Source organism: Gopherus flavomarginatus, chromosome 3 (assembly GCF_025201925.1).
Source record: "Gopherus flavomarginatus isolate rGopFla2 chromosome 3, rGopFla2.mat.asm, whole genome shotgun sequence".
Lineage (NCBI taxonomy): Eukaryota > Metazoa > Chordata > Testudines > Testudinidae > Gopherus > Gopherus flavomarginatus.
The window spans coordinates 12,443,999-12,470,810 of record NC_066619.1 but is presented as its reverse complement, the minus strand read 5'-3'; the positions used below and the strand labels follow the sequence as shown (position 1 = coordinate 12,470,810).

General features: G+C 40.2%; 1 protein-coding gene across 1 annotated transcript in view; it reads right to left on the bottom strand.

The window, feature by feature from the left end:
• Positions 1–2,046: 2,046 nt before the first annotated feature.
• SETBP1 (SET binding protein 1) overlaps positions 2,047–26,812 on the bottom strand; it is a 383,377-nt gene continuing 358,611 nt past the window's right edge. The window contains exons 4-5 of the mRNA XM_050943539.1: positions 17,545–17,715; positions 2,047–7,306 (exon numbers count right to left, since the gene is read on the bottom strand). Coding sequence (XP_050799496.1) covers positions 6,741–7,306; positions 17,545–17,715 — 737 coding nt within the window. The 3' untranslated portion in view covers positions 2,047–6,740. The remainder of the gene's footprint in view (positions 7,307–17,544; positions 17,716–26,812) is intronic.

The following is a 26,812-nucleotide window of genomic DNA, read 5'->3' as shown; positions in this document are numbered from 1 at the left end:
GTGAATCTCTTACAGGTGTGTGTGTGGCGGGTGGGGGCAGGGGGGAAGGACTGGCTGAGACCAGAGCATCTAATTAACCCTTTGTTGCCCCGTGTGGGCTTTGTATATCCTCTCACTCTCCCACAGATTTCAGCAGGGCCAGCTTTCACTCTTAGTCTGCTAACTACTCTAGTCTAATGTAGGAATTTGTAGAGCACCCATCTCTGTAATAGCTATAGATGGACGGGAAATGGTTCCTCTCTCCATCAAATATTTTAGAGAATTAAAAAATATTGACCATCCCAAATGGGGACAAAATCATTAATCTAAAAAACAAAATTGTGAATTAAAAAACTGGGGGGAAAAATCAGGTCAGGTCAAGCAAAATGTGTCATTTAGATTTCAACTTTTTCTTTCTTTCTTTCAGTACAATTAGCTTTAATTTTTTTTTTAAATTTGAACTGGAAAATTGGAATTTTTCATATTGAAAATGTTTAAATTTTTTAGACACTTTAAAAAAATTCCTCACTTTCAAATTGGGAGATTTGTCAAAACCGACTTTGTTCCCTGTTTTGGAAATGGTTTCAGTTTTGAACTGGCATTTTTCAAGAAAAAATGATTAATCAAAAATTTCCCATCCAACCCTAGTGTTTCTAAGCATCACTAATATATTAACGCTTTAAGCCTAAAAGATCAACCTCTAACATCTCGTGTTGTTTTGTCATACCAGTTATTCTCACAGGTCACATAAAAAAAAAGACCTAGAGGTCATTCGGTACATGACTACCAAATCTTACAGTCATGCAGATTCTCAGTTCTTCCCAAAGGTGTTGTGTAATGAGTTTTATTTTCACACCATGGTTTCTATACTTCCTTGTAAATAGTAGCTCCTGGCTTAAATTTTAGCTCCATGTTGATGTAGTCCTCTAATTGTACATATAGGGCCAAACATATATGTTTTTAACATGTAGCTGTTCTCTAAAAATGCTAATCACTGCAATATCTTGGTACTCTGAAGGGTCTTGTCCTTGTTTCCACTAAGATCAACGGATGTCTTGCCATTGATTCAGTGACAGAGGAATTGGCCTTACATTGTCTGCATGTTTGCTTGCACCCATCAAAAAAAGAAGGGGTCATGAGCCTTTAGTCACGCTGCTTATAGAACGTCCATTGACTCTCGAGTGCAATTGGTGGGGTGGTGGAGGAATTGGAAGCATAAGTCTCTCCCCTTGGAAAACCCAGAGGCAGTTGCTTTGGAGGAAGGAATCTTTCTGGGGAACCCAAAGTGAAACTCTCAATACATTAGCCTGTCGGGGGGATTGGATTTGCTTTCCATGCAAAAGGTTGTGCAGCCACCCACAAAGCTGGTGGAGCCCCGATGGTCAGCAGAGATGATGTGGAAACTGTGGGAGGCCAGGGTCATTCATGCTGGCCAGCAGGAGACTTTCCACACCTTGCTGGCAGTGCATCTTAATGGGATACATGCTACTAGGAGTTCAACCTGATCATTGGGAGCCCCGAGGACTGAAAGTGAGGGGCCAGAATGGGAGGAGATGCATCCTCCTGTAACTATCCCTGTGCTACCCACTCCTCCCCCCGATCTGAGTCGCTCTCGTCCTTCAGCAAAGGTCATGGACCACCAGGAGAAGACTCCATGGTTTCTAGAGCAAGGGATACCATGATGTGAAGGTAGATGATCCATGTTTCCATGTGGTAGGTGTGCAGAGATTCCTGCCCATGCATTTTTCTAGGGGGCACGATCTGGGTCAGGGGGTGTTTGTGCCCCAGGAGTCACAGGCCTAGCTTTCCAGAAACAAATTCTGAAGGTGCTTTGGAAAATGAGTCCCATAACATGTGACATTTTTTTCTTTCTTTCTCTCTCTTTTTTTTTTTACACTTTTAAGGACGTTCTGGAAAAAAAAGAGAACTGAAGCATGTTTTTCTCCATTACCATAAAGAGGGCTTGTGAGTGCATGGTATTGGTATCCAAAAGCTATTAAACTCCTCAGTGATGTGAAACAGATGGAAAATAAGACAAAAGAATTCACAACTCATGTTAGACTGAATTGAATTCCTTTAATTTCACACAATGAATAACATATGAATAGGATTAACTTTTTTTCTTTTCTTTTCTTTTTTCTTTTTTTTTTCTTTTTTTTTTTTAGTTAAGTGCTCTACACTGTGCTAACCAGACTTGGTAGCCAAAAGACTGAGCTTTGTTTTAGAAAAAAATGTTTAAAAACCAACATCTAAGATCATGAAGGAGCATGACATTAAAGCATGCCAGATGTATCTAAGCCTCAAATAACACCAAGTCCATATCCATTTTTAAATGTACAAAAATGCTTCATGAATAAAAACTGTTACAAAAAGAACATTTCAAACAATGTACAAGGTTTTTCTCTTGCCTCTATATTCAATAAAATACAAATACATTTTTTGCTCTAAAATATGTTTACATACAATCAAAGTAGAACATGCAAATTACACTTTAAAAAAGGCTTTTAAAAACCACTTATGAATACAAACTAAAAATTAGCCAGCACAACTTATAGAACAATCTTGTGCCCCATTCGTTTGAATTTTTTTTTAATTTTTTGAAATACAGTATATACATATTTAACACTTCATGTGCATTTATTATTTTAAGAAATAGCTTAAAGAAAAAGAAAAAAGTAAAAACAAACCAACATGGGATTGAACTGCTTTCCCCATGCTGTCCAATTGGCAGCTTTTTCATGGTTTTACAATTCTGTTCTTTCCCCCCCTTTTTTTAGTGTTTTATACAACCAAGAGAGGAATCTTTAGGTTTAGGTTTCTCTTGTTTAAATGTGCTTCTAATTGTCTCAAACTGCTGCACCTCATATTTTGGATGATGCTAGAAGGAAGAAGTATCACAAAGGCATGATCGGGGTCACCCCAATTCAGAAAAGCATCCCTGGAAGGAGGATAGTGCTTAAACGCATGCTTAAGTGATTTCCTGAGTTGGGGGATGTGAAAAGAAGAGTTAGGGAGATCCTTGTGTATAGAATAATAATCATTATTATATATTTGTATTACTGTAGCACCTGCGACCCCTCTGTCATGGACCAGGGCCCCATTGTGCCCAGCTTAGTACAGCCAATACAAACACAATGAATAGTCCAACACACTGTTGGAAAATGGAGAAGTATGGCCCATGCTGCAGAATACCCTAGTATTTATTATTATTAGTGTTGCTGTTGTTTATTTCTACAGTGCCCGAAAGCATGCAAGGTGCTTCACGCAACATTTAGTATTGGAAGGGCTCAAGAAACTGCTTCCCCTCACTGCTCCCAACTGTCCCCTTTCCTTTATATAGTCATTCCTTGGAAATATGTTCTGAGAATTTAGGCAGTTCCTCAGTAAATCTTAATAGTGGTAGGGAGAAAAAAATCAAAAAGCTCATTACTGGAATAAGGTTGGGTAATAAACTTCAGGAGTGGGATTTTAGCCTTAAGCCCTAAAACTAAATCCTTTATGACCTGCATGTAGTACATCATCTTATAATACTATTTCGTCAGCAACTTGCCTATCATCTTTATAGACTATGCAACATGCAGAACACAAATTTTGAGTGCCACCTAGCAACATTTTCTGCCTGGTTTCATACAAATTAGCATGCTAATCATCCGCCACCCAATATTGGCGGAGCGGTGCTGTTCTTTGGACAAACAGCCAATGTTGGATCAGAGCATCCTTGCTTCCTACCATGTTCCATTGCAAGCTCTTGCGATGAAGAAACAAATCCTCACTCATGCTAGTTAAGCCCACTTGACCTAGATGATGTGTCACTGTAAACTCTTTGGAAGCTACTGTTTGGATACCTTCTGTTGATTCCTAGTTGTGCCCTTGTACCGATGTGGAACCCTGCAAGGAAGAGAAGCAGGGGAGGTAGTAGTGGCGGAGTGTAGGTGATCTTAAGCATTCTGTCTGTGGGCAGCAGACTGTACATTTCCTTCAGTTGTTAGCAAGAGTGTGATGGGGCAGGATTCCAGCCACCCCCTCAACCCACTAGTTCTGCCCTCTTGGGGACATGAAGCACTGAGTTGGCTCCATAGTCTAGTGCTCAGGGAGAACTAACTCTGCCTTATGCATGGATGCTGTGTGGGAGGTGTCTATGTGAATGGGGGGCAGCACCTCTGTAGGAACAGCCAAACTTCAGGACACAAATTCAGCCCTTGGAGATACACGGACAGCTCCGATCTTCAGTGGGATCCATATGTGGCATCCAAGGATGAAATTTGGCCCTTTGAGACCTTTTCTCCACTTGCTGAGCATGCAACCCTCTGTTATGCTAATGGGGAAACAGAGTATGAACCTAGGATCCGTCAATGCTGGGATTAGTTTCCATTTACAGTCTACTTGGAAAACAAGAATACACTTTTCTTGTGCATTTAAAGAGACACTGTCAACGTTTGAGGCCAAAAGGTGAGGAAAAAATATAATTCCTTTCAAAATCAAATACCAATACAGTTGCTTATGGGGGGGGGGGGGGGGGGAATTTAAACATTTCTCTGCACTACGAAGACTTCAACCAGCAACACTGTTCTAGTTCATGAGGACCAGAAAGCAAAACTGATGGTAACAGAATGAGAAACTGACCAGGCTACTCCTAAACTGTGTGAATTGCAAAGGAAATAATAATAATAATAATAATAATAATAATAATATAAAAAAACCCAAAAAAACCCCACAAAAAGCAAATTGGTAGAATAAATGGTGCAAAAACAAATTAGGAACAGAATCCTATGGTCCCTCTCACTGGCTTTAATGAGACTTTTAACTGAGTTAAGACCACAAAATTTGTCCCTAGATTTTTGAAAAAATGCATTCAGTTTGAATAACCTAAGGTGCTATAACAGAAGTAAGAAAAAAAATCAATCTTTAAAAAGAATGAGCTTTATGTTTACAGTGTCCCTTTAACACCATAGTCTTGATATGATTCTGTACATAAAGAACAGAAAAGAAACACTTTCTTCTTTCGGAGAATATTTTTATTTATTTATTTAGTGTAATGCAATTTGAAATTTCCTTGGCGATAAGCCACATCAAAGGTTTCTCAAACTAGGGAATCGTTTAATAAGTCCACTTTCCACTCCCTCGCTGGAATTTCCCTCACTTCCTCTTTTAACATTAATCTTGCCAGGCCAGGTGTTCAGAATCTTGGAGGAATTTAAAATAAAATAAAGTTGAAGGTTCTTGTTTTAAAATTTCAACAACTGACTTTTGGAAAGTTTTATGACTGCAATGGAATAGCTTTTCATCTTCAGTCTTAGTTTGCTTGATGTTTTTAACTGGGCTGTGGATATTGATATCAGATATTTTATCCAAACTAAAATCAATGGCTAAAGTACAAATCGAAGGAGAACTTTACAATTTAAATTGACCATTTAAAGAGACGATTTGTCACACACAGTTTGCATCCATGCAGACTGATAGCTTTGTAATTACATTATGTACAAAAAAACTTTTTAGTTTATTAAGGCAACCACAACTTGGAGAACTTGTCCAAAGTGGCATTAATAGAACTGCAGTGGTGCTACCCTTTGAACATTACTTTTATTTTTCAGATAAGAACACTTATTCCTTTTTTGTCTTACGAAGTAATTGCCAAGAAATAACCTACTTCTTTATATGGTTTTATTTTTGTAATTTTTAAACAACCTACTTTAGCTATTTTCTTTTTAAACAACATACCAAGGCATTGCTACACAGTTTTGATCCAATCCCGCAAACATTCTGCACCTGGGATTCCCGCTGAGAATTAATGAGAGTTCCTGGTGATGAGAATGAGCAGGATCGGGCCCTCCCCCGCCCCTCATTTTTGGTGATTTTATCCATATTGTACAATATTTTCTATTCCCCGGAAGTTTCTTGCTGTTCTTTACTGCTATATACTGAGCATGAAAACAACTTGGTGACTGGTGACCCCTTTGTTAACATGCCACTGGGAATTACAAAGTTGCTTACCAGAAAGGTGCTACCATTACTGAATATCCATGTACACCTTATTTTAAAACATGACGCTATTCCATCATTCCTCAGGATAGCACTCGGAATGAGCGTGTGTGTGCATGTAAGGCTGTATTTGTGTATTGCCTATATTGCAGGTAGTCCTTGTAAGTAGGCAAATAACTGAGAAAAAAAAGTATAGCTAGAGTAAGATTCAGGCCTTTTGGGATTATGATGTCCGCAAAGCCCAGCAGGTTTATAAAACTGAAAAATTTAAATGAATTCAAACAGATCATAACAGAGATCACAGTTGAGGAATTTACATTATTTTTTTTACAGTGAGTTCTACTATGGTATAGCTATTCGTAGTTGTGCCTGACCCACCAAATAAAATCAAAGTCGGGTATGCAGCTCTAATGACGATGTTCAGTTGCATACTGAGAAGATAGCCTTCCGCTTGCAAGATATGAGAACAGCAATGCTGAGATGCTGATTTGTTTTGGACACTCTGCAAAGTGGATGATCTCATTAACTTCGAAATTCCCCCACCCACACCCTGCTCCTTTCCCCCTTTTCCTACATGCTAGTGCCAAAGATGACGACGATGATGATGATTATTATTATTGGTCCATCCTAATTGAACGGTTATGGCTGCCATTCTACTGAGAAGGAGAGTGACTCTGACGCAGCTTCAGGAATCAAGCAGAACCTACACCCTTACACACTTCAGTGTGTCGGTCAGGAAGTGCTCAGCACCCGATACTGGCATTCCATTGGATGTGTCTGTACTAGGGAAGAATTTCACTTTCACTTCCTCTTGCTTTCCGGTGCCTTTTCACTTTCACTTCCTCCTCCTCCTCCTGATGCTGCTGCAGATGTGGTTTGTTTTTCCTCTTTCCAACTCGCGGTGTCCGGGAAAGGGGTGGGGGTGGAGGAGGAGGCGGCAGGGGAGGAGGGGGAAGCGGTGGTGTCTCTCGAGCCATGTTTATTACAGCCTCAATGGTGGCCATGACTGTATCTTGACTGGCTGCTTGCTCCAGTATTAAAGGGTTCAATGTGGGTCTCTGACCTCGTTTGCTGGGAAGGTCAATGCATTTTTCCAGAACTGGCATTTGGTCTCTGGAGTCTTCGTCAAATGAGAAAGGTTGCTTCCGGGGACGTCCTCTCCTCTTCTTTACGAAGTTATTGCCTGTCTTTGATTGTCTCTGCAGCCGCTTGGCTTTCAGGATTTTGTTCACGTGATCCAGGTTCTTTTTGGTGGACAGGATCTTGGTGTAGTTGCACATCTTGCGCACCTCACACTGGATTGCTTCGATTTCCCGACGCTTGAATCTCTTTTTCAGTGGTGAGCTGGCTGCGAGGAGAGAGGGAGAGAAACATCCACTGTTAACACAAAAACGAATGAAAACTGTCTCGCTCCTCCAGCCGTTAGAAAGACGAAAAGCTGGTGGTTTTGAACATGTTTAATAGGGCAGAATGAAATGATTAATAGTAAAGGATGATGATAAATCATGACAGAAAGATGGAAACCAGCACAGAAAAAGCAATTAAAAAAAAAAGAAGACGACAAGATTATTTCTTATAGTGGCTGAATCAGCCATGGAAGAAGAATTGTTATAATCTTTATTGCCCGTTTAGATAAAAGACTTTAGGACCCCGACTACACAACAGTCCTCAAAGATCTATCCATCTTCGTGTCCTCTCTGGAGCAACCTGTAGTTGCCAACCTGCTTTTCATTCCTTTTGCCTAATGACCTGTGAAACTCCAAAGCAATAAAGACTTCACTACAACATGTTTTACAATGGGCTTGATTTAACCCCACTGCTGTATGGGACTGCCATGAAGGGGCCTGCTCTCTGTCCCTGCTCTGATGCCTTCCTGTGGTGTTGGAGGGCATGGTAGTGAAGAGATGCCACACTGATTTAATGTACTAGCTGTCAACCTTGGTAGGACTGGTCACCAATCTGGCATACATCACAAAATCTGCACATATGATGGCTTCACCCTGCCCTTTAATGGTCACTGCAATATCCATTGCAGTTAAGAAGTGACAGGAATCAGTTGTAATGACTATAAAGGAGACTCATTACTGAAGCCAGTGGACATAGACTCTGTGGTTCTCTTTATCTCCCAGACTTACTAGCACACTTGTGCTCCTTAATATCACCACCCTAAGCACTGACCTGAACTAATCAGTCATAAAATTGACAGCTGTCTACACTACAGTCACACTGAAAAAGTCAGAGTCAACAACAGTTGCCACATTGCAGTATCAGAGATACTACAGTAAACGCCTACACTTAGAGAGAATATGACTAATCTCTCAGATACCAGAGCAGTAAGGGTGAGTAAATACTGTCTCTTTAATGGGAATCACTGTAGATTCTTTGTAAGTTACATTCTGTAATATCGGGCGGATGGGAGAAACTCAAAAACCATTCATAAGTAAGTACAATCAGAGAAGGATCCAAAACACCTCATTAAAACAGCTTTTCTCAAAATGCTTCAGCACTAGTTTTCTGGGCAGAACAAGGAAGTGAATGTGCATATGCAACATTTATTCATTGCAAAAGCCCCCCCTAAAACTTACCAGAATTTCTAATATTAGTACTGTCATTCAGTTCCCCTACTATACTTGTTTTTTTAGGACAAATTGAGAACCTGTATTGAAAGTGACAAAGAATCCTGTGGCACCTTATAGACTAACAGACGTATTGGAGCATGAGCTTTTGTGGGTGAATACCCACTTCGTCAGATGCATATGGTGGAAATTTCCAGAGGCAGGACACCACATGTGTCTGACAAAGCAGGAATGTCTCTCCTGTGCCAAATACCTTGGACAAGTCACTTTGGGCCAAATTTCTAAAGGTTTTAGACAACTGAAGCTGCAGATAGGTGCCTACTAGGATTTTCACAAGCACCTAGGTATCTAACTCCCGTTAAAATCAATGAATGCCTAGGTGCTTTTGAAAATCCCACTAGGCCCATATCTAGTAAAATGGGGGTAAAAACTTCCCCACCTAACCGGGGTGTTGTGAAGATATATACATTTAAAAGATTGTGAGGTGCCCAAAGGTTACAGTAAATAGGAGCCATGTAAGTACCTATGATGGAAGATATTGTTATAATATTGAATTTCCATTGGATTGCACAGAATTTTGCCCTTACAAAATTAAGCATTTAAAAAAAAAACTGGCACTAATAACGCTAATTTCAAAATCAGGAAAATGTTGCTTGTATACTTTAAAATATAACAATAATAGTGACAACAATCTTAGGGCTAAATTCTGTATTCACTTGAATGGGATTCCTGGCATCAGTAGGATTGCATGGGTCGCATATAACACCAGAATTTATGTAGTGGTACTTTCTGCTTTTTAAAGGTCTGTGCAAACATGAACCAATTAGTCCAAATGACATCTTGGTGAACTAGGTAAGAATTATTAACTCAGTCTTGCATATGGGGAAGTTGAGACCCACAGAGTCTGGTTCTGATCTCTCTTACATTGGTTTTATGGTGACTTATCTCTACTGACTGCAAAGTTGCTAGGGCCTGATCCAAGGTTTATTGAAGTTAATGGAAAATTTCCCATTGACTTCCATGGGCTTTGGATCAAGCCCTTACTCTTAATTCAGACCACTGTAGCCAGATCAGGATCTAAAACTGTAGTTAAGTCACTTGCTCAAGATCACACAGCGAGTCATTGTCCGAGCTGGGAACAGAACTCAGCAGTCCTTTGCTTAGGACACTAGACCTTCTTAAATTGTTGAATTGTTCTTCACTAGATGGGGGCTTCAGTTCACAGTTCATAACTTGCTCACAGGTTATGAGTAAGCGACTATCCCTTTGTGAATGAAACAGAATGTATTGATTAAACTACTGAAATAATGTGGATTTTCTTTTACTCCTAACCTATATCTTCTGCACTAACAGAAAAGAAATGAGAGAATTCAGGATTTTGTAGTAAAGAATAAACTATATCCCACTAAATTAACCTCGGTCCATGTCTACTTGCAAACTTAATTTACACCTGACTGTCAAGCAGTCGCTTGGGTTTCAAATCCTGGAAGTTTCAAAAGCAGCCAAGATTTATAGAAAGGTTCACTTGGGGGTTATCACTTCGTTCGTGGATAACAGCCCAATCCTTCTAGCGGTAGTTTAAAATAAAATTCTATTTTAACTTTTTCTGTAGATAACCAAGAACAGTCAAGTGGCAGAAAACACTACTTGCTTGCTCTGCGATACACCAATTTCAGAGCAGAAAACTCATTCATTGTCTTTCCCCTTTGGAGAACATAAATTATTGGCTCATATAGCACCAGGTTGCTTGGATTCCACAAAGAGCTTGCATAAACAAACCCAAGTTACAATGCAAGAAGTAGGAGTGAGTCATAAACAAAACACAGACATATGCTTTCATATAAATAAAGACCTGGATGGACAACTTCCCAAAGTCTGGTTTTCATTAATTACAAAACAAAATATATTTTCCATATGTAGCCCACTCTTCTCCCCCCCCCCAAAAAAAAAAAAAAGATCACTGACAGTTTGTGACTCACAGAGGACAAAGAAAAGAGGAATGCAGTCATTTTGGTAACAAATACAGAAAGGCTGGAAATGAAATATCCAAACTGCTAGGGAAGATCCAATTAGTTGCATTAAATTCCCTGCAAGTATTTTGGTTACCCCTAAAAAGTGTAGATCAGGTTGAGTGCTGATAAGAGACTGATTTTTATTTCCTGGCCTGATTACATGGTCTAAGACATGGTCACATCCCTGTCACATGGCAAGAGTCAATGTCAATTGATTCTAGAGGCTATTGTTACATCTTCTAGTATTGCCAAGCCCAAGCCTGTAAAACTCATGAGATTGGCTTCAAAATCTTTAAAAAATAAATAAATTTGAGGTTCTTTTTATTTGCATTTTTTAAAAAAAAGAGTTGTTTTCTGGATTCACTCAGATCACATTTTCAAGCATTTCTCTGCAACCATGAGGATAGAAACTTAAAAAAGAAAAGAAAAAGCTGAGATTCTCATGTAAGCAAGTAACCACAAAAGGTGTGGATTTTAAAAATATACCAGATATTGCAAAACTTGAGACAAAATTGCAAAGAGTTGGCCACACTCTCTTCCCTTCCTTTTCATAGACATTAAGGTCAGAAAGGAACATTGTGATCATCCAAGCCTGACCTGCACACTGCACGCCATAGAACCTCACCCACTCCTGAAATAGACCTCCAACCTCTGTCTGAGTTACTGAAGTCCTCAAATCATGGTTTAACGTCATGTTACAGAGAATTCACCATTTACCCTAGTTTAAACCTCCAAGTGACCCATGCCCCATGCTGCATAGGAAAGTGAAAAAATCAAGTGGTCTCAGCCAATCTGACCTGGGGAGAAATTCCTTCCTGATTCCAAATATGGCGATCTGTTAGATACTGAGCATGTGGGCAAAACCCACCAGGCAGATACCTGGGAAAGAATTCTCTGTACCAACTCAGAGCCCTCCCCATCTCGTATCCCATCTCCTGCAGCTGGGATTTCTGCTACTGGCAGTCACCGATGGGCCACAGGACATCGTAGGCAGTCCCATCGTGCCATCCCCTAAATAATCTTCACAAGCTCAGTCTTGAAGCCAGTTAGTTAGGTTTTTTTGCCCCCATTGCTCCCCTTGGAAGGCTGTTCCAGAAGGTTACTCCTCTGATGGTTAGAAACGTTTGTCTAATTTTGACAGTAAACTTGTTGATGGACAGTTTATAGCCTTTTGTTCTTCTGTCCAGGTTGGTGTGTAACTTAAATAACTCCTCGCTCTCTCTAGTATTTATCCCTCTGATGTATCTATAGAGAGCAGTCATACCTCCCCATAGACTTCTTTTGGTTAGGCTAAAGAAGCCAATTTCTTTGAGCCTCCTCTCATAAGGTAGGTTTTCCATTCCTTGGATCATCCCAGTAGCCCTTGTCTGCATCACTTCCAGTTTGAATCCCCATCCCCCAATAACTGAAAATAAAACAGCAACCAAAGCTTCTCTGAGGATTATAATACTTATCTGCCAATAACCGCTGTTGCGGCGCCTCAGTGACTTTCTGATCATCCCACACTTATTTTTCTCAAAACAGTTGTTTTTGAAGTGGGCCGTTCTGCCACTGAGGTGGATTTTTTTTCCCCTTAATGAACGGATGGACACGTGATATGGTTATCAACTCTTATCAGCAGCATGCTAGATATCCTCGAGAAGCAGAGATCTTGTGTCTTCCTTGGTTTTGTTTAGATACCTTCTCTTCTTCCTCATGTATAACTAACTCCTGGGTGGTTTGACCTTGGAATTGACTGTTAAGTTGGTGAGTTGCCAGCTACTTTCTATTGGATTCTACTGTTTCTCCCACTTCCAAGTGTTAGGATGCCTGTTAGAGTACTGGACTCTTTTACTGTTTCAGGGCTATCCTCAGGAAGCCAGTCAGATGTTGACATGAATGGTTTTGCCCTCCTACTCTTGTAGGTTCTGAGCTGGTATTCCTAACAATACACTTTGTGCAGGAGGTCAGACTAGATGAGCATGATGGTGTCTTCTAACTGTAAAGTTTAGTAGTCTATGAGGTGCGTTGTGATATTTTATCAATTATAAGTATGCATCTCTTGAATATACCAAGGCCAATGAAGTAAACAGGGTGGGTCTTTAACAAAACTTTTAAAAGCTTTAAAAAATTTCAGCGCATAGGATGGTTGACTTGTTTGAAATCTGCACTGGTTCACCTAGCTGTAGTCTCTATTCACTATGGGCCAGACTGTTGGGGAGCATCAGGGCCATTTGATTGCACACAGGATTTAATGAGGTATGCTTGTGCTGATATATCAAAGAGAATTGTCAAAGGGAGCCACTTATGGACTGAGGAGCATTGTGCATTATTAAGTCATCTGGAAGCTCTTAGTGAGCAAACTGTGATGTACTATCTACTCTTATATTCCTACTTGACATGCTATACCATGGTTAAGAGTAATAAGATTTAATCTTTATATTTATTATTATAATTTGTTATTTGTATTACTATAGTATCTAGGTCCACTCAAGGTCCAGAACCTCAAAGTGTCAGGTGCTGTACAAACAGAGAATAAAACAACAGTCCCTGTCCTAGAGAGCTGACAAACTATGCAAGAGCTTATCTTTGCGGTTTGATTCACACAGATCAGCACCCAGTCCCAGGGCGGTTAGAATACTTATCTGGATTCAGTAGTTCTTTTGCATCCTTTTTCCTGTCTTTACTTTATCCTTCACCTTTAGGTTTCTTTAACTACAGAAATGTTCTCTTCTAGTACCACAAAAGGGATGAGGCAATAGCACTACTACAACTGAGTGCTGGCCTTTGGAGCAGGCGGGGCCATCCAAGGGGATGGTGCAGCAGGACCATTGCCTATGTGTAGCAGAGAGCAGGGGGAAAGATTGTGCTGCTTGAGACACTGGTGGGTTGGCTCTGCATTGCCCCTAATGAGGGCTTGTATCTGTTTGGGACAATCTGGCTAGAGACTACAGCTAGGTGAACCAGAACAGATTCAATACAAGCCAATCTCAACTACCCATCCTATATGCTGAACCTTTTTAAAGACTTTAAAAGTCTTGTTAGAGACACAACCTATTTACCTCATATCCTGGTCCATCCTACTAGCCTTGTGACTCTCCCAACCAGCCCTTGCAGCCTCCCTATATACCTTCCTCTTTTCTGGATTGTTCTGCAAGGCCCACTCTGGGCAACCATGCCACTACTTCTCAAAGGCCATGCAACGTCAGACAGGCCTACAGAAGGCAACCCAGAATGCAGGGAGTTTGATTACAGCACCAGTGAGGCTGCTGGTAGGAGTAGGATGTCTTCTGACCTTCCCACGAAAGGAGCTTATCACATACTTGGAGGCAAGAAATGAAGGAGAACAAATACTGAACTTCCCACACTGTGAAGAGGAGCTGTGGGAGAGGAACATAAGGATGGCCTTAGGCATCACTCTCAAAGAAGAGATGTTAGGTGCACGTTTCCTCCACTCCACTCAGAGGAGCTGCTAGACAGGAGAAAGACCTTTTACTTCAAAGATAATGAAGAGCCACAGGGAAAGAGCCAGAACCTGTTGAGGGTTCCGTTATAGCGAAGGCCTCACAAGGTATGGATATTAATTCAGATAAGGACCTTCAGTTCTAGATATCTATCTGACACCAACTGTGTGAGGTTTTCCCATGGCTAACAGAGACTAACTCTCCACAGATGCTACTGTGCCCTGTACAAGTATAGGAAGTCCTCACTTAAAGTTGTCCCAGTTGTTCTGATGTTAAGTCGCTGATCAATTAGGGAACATGCTCGTTTAAAGTTGTGAAATGCTTCCTTCTAACGTTTGGCAGCCCCCTGTTTTATCTGCTGCTTGCAGGAAGAGCAGCCCGTTGCAGCTAGCTGGTGGGTGATTGGAACCAGGGTGGACCAGCAACCCCCCTATCAACTCCCCCATCAGCTCCCCACTCTCCTAAATTCCCTGTGCAGCAGCTGTCCCTCTCCCCACTGCCATGTGCTGCTCCTGCCCTCTGCCTTGGAGCTGCTCCCAGAGACTCCTGCTTGCTGTACGGAAGGAAGGGGGAAGAAGGGGGCTAATGTCAGGGTGTCTCCCCCTCCCCTCTGCTCCTGCTCCCTGCTTACCCCATCTTCCATTGAGCAGTTAGGGGACACACCACAGAGGGAGGGAGCTTCTAGGTAGTAGCTGCCTTCTCAGGTCACAGCAAGCTGATTTAATTAGCAAGGCAGTGTACTTAAGCCTGGGGTCAGCTCTTAAAGGGGAAATGCACATTTTTTCTCTCACACACAGGGTGATTGTTTCTGTCTGCCCTCTCTCCTTTCCTGCTGCCTTGTAGAGTGTTGTGAGAGTTAACCCCTGAGGGCTCAGTCAATTGCTAGTTCATTTAGCAGTAAGGCATTCCCTGGGAAATATCCCACCCTCTGACTCCTCCACCTCAACCAAGCTTCACAATCATCATCACTGTGTATCAGTATTAAATTGTTTGTTTAAAACTTATACAGCGTGTGTGTGTGTGTGTATATATATATATATATATATATATATATATATATATATATATATATATATATATATATATATATATATATATATATATATATATATATATATATATATATATATATATATATATATATATATAGTCTTTTGTCTGGTGAAAAAGAATTCCCTGGAACCTAACCCCCTCATTTACATTAATTATTATGGGGAAATTGGATTAGCTTAGCATCGTTTCGCCTAAAGTCGAATTTTTCAGGAACATAACTACAATGTTAAGTGAGGAGTTCCTGTACCCTGGTTCAGAGGCAGTCAGTGAAAACACACCATAAAGTCTCAGACCAATGTCACACCCACCTCAATGGGTCCTCTTTCCAACTGAGCCCTTACACACCTACTCCATTATTATCCCACCCTCCAGATACAAACAAACCTGCCTCCCCCTAAGAGAGTCACCATAATTAAAAACAACTTAATCAATTGAATCCTTAAAAAGACATTTTTATGACTTGCAAGAAAACAAGAAACTATTTGGAAACGGCTGGAGTTTATTTCTCTTCTCTCTTCATCTGCACAGATGCAATGTCGCTCTGTCTCGCAAATAGAGACAAATTGAAATGGCTACAGGCCATGCAAGGAAGCCACAGCGTATTGATATGACACGGGGAATAGCTTCTGAGGCAAAGGGGAGAAGCTTTGCTTAAGCTAGACATTTCCAGTGCTGGTTTAAAACTGTCTGAATCACCGTGTTACATGAAGAGCCGAGCACAGGTTCATCATACTGTTGGGGAGTTCCCCACTACCTCCCTAACTTTATTCCGGAGAGCTTTGGTCTCTCTGTAGCACTAAAGATCATTCTTAATGACTGTCATTACAGATCCCTTTGGAGTTGCCAGAGGCCATTTACAACAGCATAGTACAGAGAACAGTGTTTGCTGAACAGCTGGGCTCAGTTTGTAGACTTGGTTTGAAGCAAGAAGTTTTCAAAGAGCTCCCCATTAATTACAGGAAACCCACAGTACTGTCCTGTTTTCCCATTAACACAGTTTCTTTTGGTTTTCACTAAATTATTTCAACATCTGGGCTACAGATAAACCAACAGTTTAATTAGACTTCTGACAATGGAAAGAGTGAACTATGCAGACAAGCGTACACTTTCATCTTGCAACTGATCATAAAATATTTGTGTGCTTTCATTCTCCTGCATTAAAAAAAAATAATCTGCCCTTAGCTCAGCTCTTTAATACTTTCCTGTATATAAACAGAGACTCCTGAATATTTGATACAAAAAGGTTATCTTTACAGAAACCACTTTATGCATGGAGCCCTTGTTTTCATTATTTATCCAAGATGAAGGGATTCGTTTAAAAGCAAAGTACTTTTGCACTTGAATGGTGCTTTACATTGGTCAATTAAATAACCAATTCTTGCAAAACTCTGCGACAATGGTTACTATTTATTGTACCCCTTTTGCAAATGGGGAAATTGAGGCATATCAAGGTTAAGAAACTCTTGAGGTGTAGGAAGATCTCTGTGAAGGGCTGTGCACTGTGGATTCACTATTACTGGAGACTAGGGTTAGCCTAAGGCCTGGTCTAAATTAGAAAATTAGGTTAGTCTAAGTTGGTAAGAGGTATGAGAAAGCCACACCTCGAGCAGCGTAAAGTCGACCTACATCACTGTGTAGACAGTGCTAGGTCGATGGAAGAATCAGCCTCTCAGGGAGGTGGATTACCTATGCTGATCGGAGAATCTCTCCTGTTGGCATAGGTAACGTCTACACTGAAGTGTCACAATGGTACAAATGCAGCATTTTAAGTGTAGACAAAGCCCCTAGTCTTGTCACATTCAAGTCATAATGCAAGACCTATCTCTCTACACGAGCTTCCCAGATTAACAAAGACGATGGGCAAATGACCTAGCTACATTTCTAATAGAAAGAAATTATCACCAGGAATGATCTCATTTGGAACAGCAGCACAGAACATGGGTGGATTGGAAAACAATTTCAGAGAGAGGAATAAATCCAATGCTACACTTAATTACTTATTTCTTCCGCTTTACTTTTAAGGGTCTGTCCATTGCACCATATGCAATATATAAAACCACACTAAAATAACCGGAGTAGATGCGATGACTGCCATCTTGGCCAACAGACCAGGAACTCAACCAGGGCACTCCAGAGCTAGGTCTATTTAGCTATGGGCTGTAACAACTCATGTCCTCTATGGATTGGCACAGATGAGCGCTTGTGACACACATTTACCAGTGGATTATATACACAAAAGGCTACCTCAGCTGCTTCTTAGATATTCATTGAGCATTTGGCATGGTGGGAACATTAAATGAAACTTGCTAAATAGAGCTCAGACACCACAGTGATAAGAAAACATTAGAAAAAACAGGACCTGATTATCCCATCGATTACGCACACCAGCAAGTGCTACTGAAGTCAGTAATAGTTACATATGCGTAAATTTTTCAGCTAATTGGACTCTGGCATTGAATGGATAGAAAATAGACAGAAGAGACAGAGGGAAGACACAGTTACCTGCATCAGATGTTGCTGATGATGAAGGTAGGAGCGATAACACTGGCGTTGGTGGTATTGCAACATTTTCAACAGCTGCTGGTTTCCTTCTGGTCATCATGTTACAGGCAGAACTTTCTATTCTACTATGAAGTGAAGTCTGGTCTGCTTTTAAGTGGGAACTTATTATTCCTGGGGATTATAAAAAAAATATTTGGATGAATAAATATGAAGTATACAAGATTGCTGTGCTAGGTATCTACTAGAAAGGATGAACTGTTGCTCTTAGTGTCCCAGTATATTTCCATACTCTCCTACTAGGGTGTGTAATATGGTTCTGATATTAGCAAGGATCATGATTTTTATTTGTTTTCAATAATTTTGCCTCAGGATGTACCATCACAGTTCTCTGTAAACAATGCTCAACTAACAGAATAATCCCAGAAGTCTATTTTTTGCACAAAACAAATATATACAAACACAGACATGACCACATGGTTATTCAGTGGCAATTTCCATGTATCAGTTCCCCTACCTACTGTGTCTGCCACATTCACTTATAAACTTCTCTGTTATAATCACTTATTCATAGATCTTGAGGCCTGAAGGGACTATTGATATGTAGTCTGACCTCTTGTATTAGGCCAGAAAACTCAGGATGTACCATCACAGTTTTCTACCAGCATTCTTATGTGATGCTAGGGAAGTCACTTGTACTAAACTTTTCATAGGTGGCCACTAATTATGAAATGTGTATTCCTCATTTTCTAGGTGTCTGACTTGAGACTCTGGCATCTGATTTGGAGAAATGCTGAGCACTCTCAGTTGCAAGAGAGGTCAATGGGAGCTGTACTTTAAACATAGTATGCCATGTAATGCTAAGTACTCTGAAAAATCACTTCCAAGTGTCTCAAATTGGGCACTTTTGTCCTTAATTTCTCTGTGCCTCAGTTCCCTCTGTGTACAATCAGGATAATAGCACCTCCTCACCTCCCAGGTGTGTGCTGAAAACAAAATCATTAATATTTGTGAGGCACTCTGATGCTATAGTGATTGGCACCAGAGAAAAGTCCATGAGATGGCCCTGAATAATATGGAGTAAATAAGAAGGAGGGTTTGAATAACATGCAGTAAATAAGCAACAACATGGGGAAAACAAAATGTTGACTAGCTTCTCATTAAATGAGCACTGTCCATCCTGTTCACTAAAAGAGACAGGGGTTCTATGGAAAAAATAATCTGTGATCATGTAATTATGCACCACACCATAATCCATACACACAAAGGGGCTGAATTAAGGTTGCACAGACAACCTTAACTCTGGCATTTCCTAACTTTTGAGTGCATGGCTTTGCAAACAATGTTTGTTTAATATAGTTTTTGTATGTTATATATTTATTTATAGCATGAATGTGAGTCTATATATAAATAGTTATGTGTGTGTGTGTACATATACATGGTATATAATAATGCTAAGAACCTCATGAAGTCAACATCTGGTTATAATTAAACTGAAGGGCCTATATAAGAAGCTGTATGAAAACATGCAGCTGTAACCTGTTGACCTCTATTGATAAAAAAAAAAAAAAGTCTGTGAAACTGTGCTTCAGCATATCAAGGGACAGTCATTCATTTTTCAAAGGTAATCCCTCCCAAACCACTTATCCTCTCAAATCTCTACCTGCACACAGTGTTTGCATTAGGGACCTTGATTTATGGATTCCCACTCCTTGAATGTAGAGGCCTACTTCCTGTTGCCGTGGTTACTTGGATCTTGGTTCAAGGTTAAACTACTCCCAAATCAAAATCAGTGGCAAGCACAGCATCTAACAGCCAGGTTATTGACTACCCTAGGATGCTTAAAGGTCAAAGACCAAAGTGCTGCTCACTGCCTTCAGGGTGAGTCAATATTTTCAATATTTTTATTCTGTTTCTTCTGAAGAAGAAGTTGCTGCTCAGTTACCACCTAGGTGGGTTTAACAAGGTCATACAAATCATTGAGGAAAATCGTCATCCCAAGGAAGAATTACACATTTAATGAAGTACTTCAAAGACTACCCCCTCCAGTTGCAGCTTGTCACAAGTACACAAGGGGGTCACCGGTATGATGATTATTATTTTTTTTTAGCTTTGTAAGGTTTTACATGCTTTGTTTTGTCTAATTTACCGGGTGAAAATTAAGACTGAACCACTACACTGACCTAATTTGATGATTTGGCTTTACAGTGAGATATAAGTGCAAATCATCCGACTTCCCCTATAGATCTCAAAGTGCTTTGCAAAAGTGGGTCGACATTGTAATCTAAGTTTTTACAGATAGGGAAACTGAGGCACAGAACAGTGCAATGACTTGCCCAAGGCAACACAGTGAGTCAGTGGCAGGGTTTAGAGTAGAACCCAAATCATGTGTCTTCTAGGTTGTTGGAGCAGGCTACCCTACTGTTACTCTCTCTTCTTGAGGCTGTTTGGAAGGTCACAAAGAAGAAGCCCAAAATGTCACGTACCTTAGTAATTAGTGGAAATTTCTTCCTGACTTAATATCCACCATTTTGTCAATGAGAACTCATCATTTAAAATATGCATCCTCTGTGTGATCCTACAATATTTCATATTTTGCTTCTGTTTACATCCAGAAACCGAGAGAGCTCAAGTTGAATTATAAACCCTGGTCCTGAGTCTGATCTTATTTATATTGCCATTACTCTGTTGATGTTAATGAATTTACTCCCAGTTCAGAAGTAAGTGAGATCACATTCAGCCCTTCAAATCCCAGAGCCCTGCTGACATTACATATAATAATGAAACCAGGCCAAAGCAGAGGGGAAATTAATCAATATTTGCCAAATGGAAAAACCAGGACAAATCCAGAGGAGAAAAATTGTTTTCAATCTCAAAGGGGGTATTATGAACAACCGAGAACAGTAAAAGGATGATTTGCCTCTCATTTCTACCAGTGTACATCAGGAAATAGCCCTATTCAAGTCATAGCATTACTGGTGTAAAATCTGAGTAAGCAAGAAGACAAACATGATGTAAAACTGGTTCTTTTTTTTAAAAGGTCTTTGTAGTTTATAGTGTCTCTTAATATTTTGGTACAAATGTACTTTGTCATTCATTGTCTAGCAGCAGATGTGCTTTAGCTGGTACTTAATACATTAATTTAAAATTATTAATATCATTTAGCATTCACACTGCAGTAGTGCCTTAAGGCCACTGCTAAGTTGGGCCCCATTGTGTCAGGTGCTGTACTAACCTATATTAAATGACAATGCCTGCCTTATTGTTACCTTGTGCTCTCTCCACATATTGCAGCCACCTACTTTCTCTCATCTTTACACTTACATTGCAAACTCTTTGGGTCAGCATCCATCTTTTTGTTATATATGTGTTAAGCTCCAGATTGGAGCCTCTAGGTGCTAGCTCAATACAAATAATAAATAATAACTGTGCCATTGCTAAAGCCATGCTAAAGAGGACATCAGCTAACACATAACAGAGTTCTGTGAAGTTGCTGCTATGGAATAGTGTTCTGCCAGGGGATCATTACCTTAGATTTCACATAACCCACCAAATTGTGAGAATTCACTACTGAACTTTATCTGTTTATGCATCACACTGCTCTCACAGGAGGAGAGCTTTCTTCTCTCTCTTTCCATGGTTTAGTTATACAGTTCACATCTCAACATTAACTGGATCAAATTATTTGCATTTTGATTACTGTTTACACTGAATAAAGAACCAGAAGAAGCCTAATATCTGGTAAATCTTTTTTTTTTAAAGTGGATTTTACACAGATCAGTCAAAAGCTTAGCATTGCATCATGCTCCAGAAGAGGGAACTGAATTACAGTGTGATAAATGTAGTTAAGGAAAGTAATTATTCTCCTTGAAGTAATATTATTTCCTATCTAACTTGTGAAATTCATTTCCATGGCTTCCATTTGACATATTTTATCATTTTAAAATAACTGTACTTTTAATGTACAGTTCTGCTGCATGGCTTTTACTCTCCTGTTTCCTCTCCTCTTAGAACCTTCAAATTCTACCTCTTTTGCAAAGGATTTTCTACCATATACAATGAGTCCCATTCAATACTACAGAGTTCCTGTTTGAAAAAAAAAATGCCTGCACTGCCATCGTGAAGGTGGAATTTTAAGACACCAAGACTGTACTTTACTTCACCTCACCAATTTTCTTCCATTTTTTAAAAAAGCAGAATAGCTCTAAACCTGGGAGAGAGAGAAAGAGAGAGAGAGAAAAAGCCATCATTAGATAGATCTCCCGATCTTTATCTGCAGTACTACACTCAGAAGAGCTAATGCCATGATGATAGCTTTGAAATCTCTTAGGAATTGGATAAAGAGAAGCGATAGTGATGAACTCCCAGCTAATAAACACAAGAGTGCTTATTTCTGCAGAATGATCAATTTCTAGATGTCCTGAGGCTTGTCTGATACAGTTGATTTACTCATTCTCCCTCACCTCACTTATAAAGCCAAACTCCAACATCAGATTAGAAAGGAGCCAGATTTCTTAAAGGGGCAGGGGGAGGACTGGCATGATGGCATGCAAATACTGGGAGACACACTAATCTCTCCTGCCTCCTCCTATAACCACCAAGCTGTCTCGAACAGCTGCCTTCCTCTGAAAACATACACTTTATCCGCTTTGGGTTAGTACAGTAATACAGACAATTAATTTATCTTGTTAGTGGAAATTTAATGCAATGATCTAAAAGAACTCTTACATATTGTGATAAACTTTAGTGCCTCCAGGGCGCTTCTTTTCCATAGGACTCATTTCACATCCCATCCATTATGTAAATGAGATGTGGAAATAGTTGAGTTCCTCTAATGTATCTGTACACTGATGGATTGCGCAGAGTCAGCCCTGCTGAAACTAATGAGGTTAAATGCATCTTGCCATTCCTGTCTACTTGGGTGAGTCTCTGTGCCTGAGTTCAAGAAATCTTATTCAAGTTTTTTCTTCCCTTAAAGCCACTGTGCTAAAATAATCACATTTCTTGACAGACAGCATAGTAATAGCCCCAACACCCACTCTGGCCTCAATCCTGCAGGGGTGAGGACTGTGTGGAGCAGAGGCTCTTGTTATGTAGTAATGTGGGGATATGGCAGCAGAAGCCAAACTTCACGCTCTTACTTGAGAGATGGGGTCCTGGACTGCACAGAGTTGCATTGACACCAGTCTCTAGTGATATGCAATGATTAAAAACAAACAATTTAGTTGTTAAGCACAAGCTGTCTGTGCAAGAACATTCCATGGGTGAGAACCTGTAACAACCATCAGTTTAGTCACTGCAAACTTCCCAGGATCCTCCATAGACTCATAGACTTTAAGGTCAGATGGGACCATTATGATCATCTAGTTTGACCTCCTGCACAATACAGGCCACAGAATCTCATCCACCCACTCCTGTAACAAACCCCTAACCTATGTCTGAGTTATTGAAGTCCTCAAATTGTGGTTTGAAGACCTCAAGCTGCAGAGAATCCTCCAGCAAGTGACCCGTGCCCCATGTTGCAGAGGAAGGCGAAAAACCACATCTAAGAGGATGAACGTCTATAGCTTGAACTAAAGGGCCAAGTTCCCTAACCGGGAGCTGTAGCAGCCTGTGTTGATCAGGCACCCAATAACACACTAAACACTGGATAACTTTTTGATGCTCTAACACTGCAGAGGACATACATAGTACTGGGAGGAAGGGGGACAGATCCTACACTCTCCATCCTTTCCCCCAATCTAAGTACACTCCCTTCATGAAAACACAAGGGATATCTCTTTGATCTGAGTCCTTAGAACGGAGGAGTACGAGAAGTGACCTTGGGGACAGGTGGACATGAAGTTTGGGAGGCAGGGTGCTGTGAGTCCAGAAGTGCAAATATTAACTACAAAATGTTTGCCTTATCAGTACCAGAGAGGAAAAATAATATGCACTGGGATGTGTGTGTGTGTGTGTCTCTCTCTCTCTCCCCATATTCTAGATAGATATGATTTTTTTTCTCCATTTCTTCTGAAAACCACAGTAACTGACTGCAATATTAAAATGAAAGTATGTTTAAACAGATGCATAGGTAAGAGCTGCAATGTTATTGCAGATTAAACAAAGTGGCAAAAGTTTTAACAACTCATCAGCACTTAAATATAATATATAGTCCTTGGATTGCTGCTCTCTTCTATTTGTGCTCTAGAAACATCTAAAACATTGGGCAGTATGGAATTACTGTACAAATTTGATTTGTATTTCGATCATTGCTCACATGAGTAGTCTTTTCTATGGTACCTCTTTTGGAAACCTCAGTGAAGCGTAAGAGGGAGAATGGAAAGACTGAAAGACTCCAAGGTCAGGAAAGACCTCAGAGGAACCAAAACACAAGAACAAATCTGAATGATGAAGAACAGGATAAAGAGGTGAATGGTGCAGTGAGGAATAAAGTGGGGCAGATAGGTATAGAAGATAAATGATAGACTGGCAAAAGAAGGCAGAATGAATACGGGAAATCACCTACCAGAATGAATCAAGTGAAAGGATGCCTAGTAGGGAAAGGGTGGAACAAGAAACTGAAAACAATGCTAACCATTAACAGCACTTGCAGTTAGGCTTTCACCTTAAACAATCCTTCATATAGAATCATAGATTATTAGGGTTGGAAGGGACCTCAAGAGATTATCTAGTCCAACCCCCTGCTCAAAGCAGGACCAATCCCCAAATAGCCCCCTCAAGGATTAAACTCACAACCCTGGGTTTAGCAGGCCAATGCTCAAACCACTGAGCTATCCCTCCCCCCTAGAGCCCTCTAGATCTGTGCTTTCCTAACATTTTGGGGGTGCTCTGATCCAGAAGTTTGATGCAGGCCCATCTCTAGCTTTCATGTTTACTGGGGTTATATTGGGATGCTTTAGGTTCTTCCCAGGATAAATTGCCTTACCCATTGCAATATGCATATTTTATTGCATCAGGCAGCCAGAATAAAGATACTTAGAAATATGTTCCCTTTAAATAGCCAAAAAGTAGCAGGAGAATATCACTCACAAAACAAACAAAATTATGAATAACCGGGAGTTTTTCTGATACTTCTGTTTGTTTTACTGGGGCAATGGGGAGATAGTATCAAAAGGGGAAGTGGCAGAATCTATTGAAATACTGATGCTGACTGAATGTTTGGTTAGGCCACAGAACTATGGGGAGAAAAACCATGAACTTCAGAGAGTTGCAAAGCAGGGATTTTCAAACCTGCATACCTGAAATAGATTAGGCTTTTAAATTTATATTCAAGCACCATAATAGCCTGCTTGATTTTCAGAGATGCTCAGTTCTTAAGACCCCCACAGAACCGAGGCCTAAATCTAGATTCAGGTGCCTAACATCAGACATCCAAGTTTGAAAGTGTTGACCTAAGGGTAATTCAACAGAAATTGAATGCTGCAAAGAAAGTTTACCAGTACAATTCTGGTTACCCATGTTCAAGGAAGATGAATTCAGACTGGAACAGGTGCAGTGATGGGATACACGGATGATCAGGGAAATGGAGAGAACTGTCTTATGAGAGAAAACCAGAGTATGGCTGATTTAGCCTAGCAAAATGCAGGCTGAGAAGAGAGATGATTGCATTCTATAAATACATCAGTAATTTTGGCTTCAAATAGCACATGGCCCTAGGTTTCTGCAGTTTGCAAAATCTGCTCCTATGTTTTAAGTTAACATATTTTGGATTTCCCTTTTAAAGAAGCTTGTTGGCTGGATTGATATCATACTGGTTGCATTCTTTGTTAGCATGCAGGAATCTCTGGGTTCAATTCATGGTTTCAATCTCTTATTTGCTAGGCCGAAAGCCTCTTGTGGTGAGGAAACATCTCATTGTAGTGAATAGCCTCTGCCACCAATTAATGAGCAGCATTGATGACTTCAGAAATGTGACCTGTTGACTCTTTTCCGACTGGAAAGTAAGTGGCTGCATTACAGGGCATCAGGTCATATGGGTCATAAAGTGGTGGAAAATAGGTGAAGTTTTTCATGGCTCTTGTAGAATGCTGAGGACTGCTCACCCCAAGGGAAAAATAGAGAAAGTTTTGTTTAATTAATTCACAAGTGCTTCCTGTTGGATATCATAAAGGAGAAAGTGTAATTTTATGCGTGCAACAGGCAGAGTATAATCAAATGCCATTCACAGCTGCAGTTGAGAAAGACAAACAGCAACATATAGGAAGTCTTTGTAATTGTAAGCATACGCAGTTCTAATGAGCAAGAGAGGGAACCAATGCCATAAATGCAGGACTCTCATCTACAAACCACCTCACGTGTCTTTCACTGCACCTCCTTGTCCACAGACTAAAGCTAAGACAAAGTAAAGTGGACAAAATGGCCAAGCATGATTATTTACCTTACAAAACTAAATGTTTCCTTGCTATACTTACTGTTCCATCAGTAATTTCCTAATCTGCTCTCTTTGTTGTTCAGTCAATAATGGTAGAAGGCATTAGGAGTGAAATTGTGCACAGGGTTCCCACAAGCCCCATGCATCACTTGAAAGTCCAATTTAAGACCTCAGTCAGGCCCCTGCACTAAGGTGAATTTCACCCTACAATATTTTTTTCTCCTCAACAAAGTCTGTTTTCATTTAGGGATATGAATTCTTAGAAATGAAAGAAGAAGTAAAATCCCATCAAAAAAACACCATCCGCTGATGAAAGCATTGAATCTCTGAATGAAGAAAAACATTTACTACTGTTGGTTATTCTTGGGGATCATTTGGTATTTATCTTCATACATTTGACTGTCTCATCATTGCAAAGGTACAACATGTCCTGTGCTTTTAAATGTTCTGGAGTCACCTGACACACCACTTTTGATGTGTTTAGCACAGCCTTACAAAAATTTACCAGCCCAGGCATAAAATCTATTCGCCTGTTTGTTCTCATCAGTCATCAGGCTAATGGAAATACTAATGACATTTCACTTGCCCTTCCAAAGAATTTACTTGTCCCAGGGGAGTGGGAATTTTGCAAAAAGAGACCATCACTCTTCCTCATTATTATTAATTATTTGCCACTTCTAGATACCTCTACCAATATCAGTGTTCCACTGTACACATACAATGACAGTGTCTGCCCTAAGAATTTAGGCTACGTCTACGCGACAGTTTATGTTGGCATAATTTATGCCGCTCAGTGGGGTGAGTAAATTGCCCTCCAAGTGACATAAGCACCTACGTGCTGGTGTGGACAGTGCTATGTTGATGTGAGTGCTTCTCCCGCCGACATATTTTCTGGTG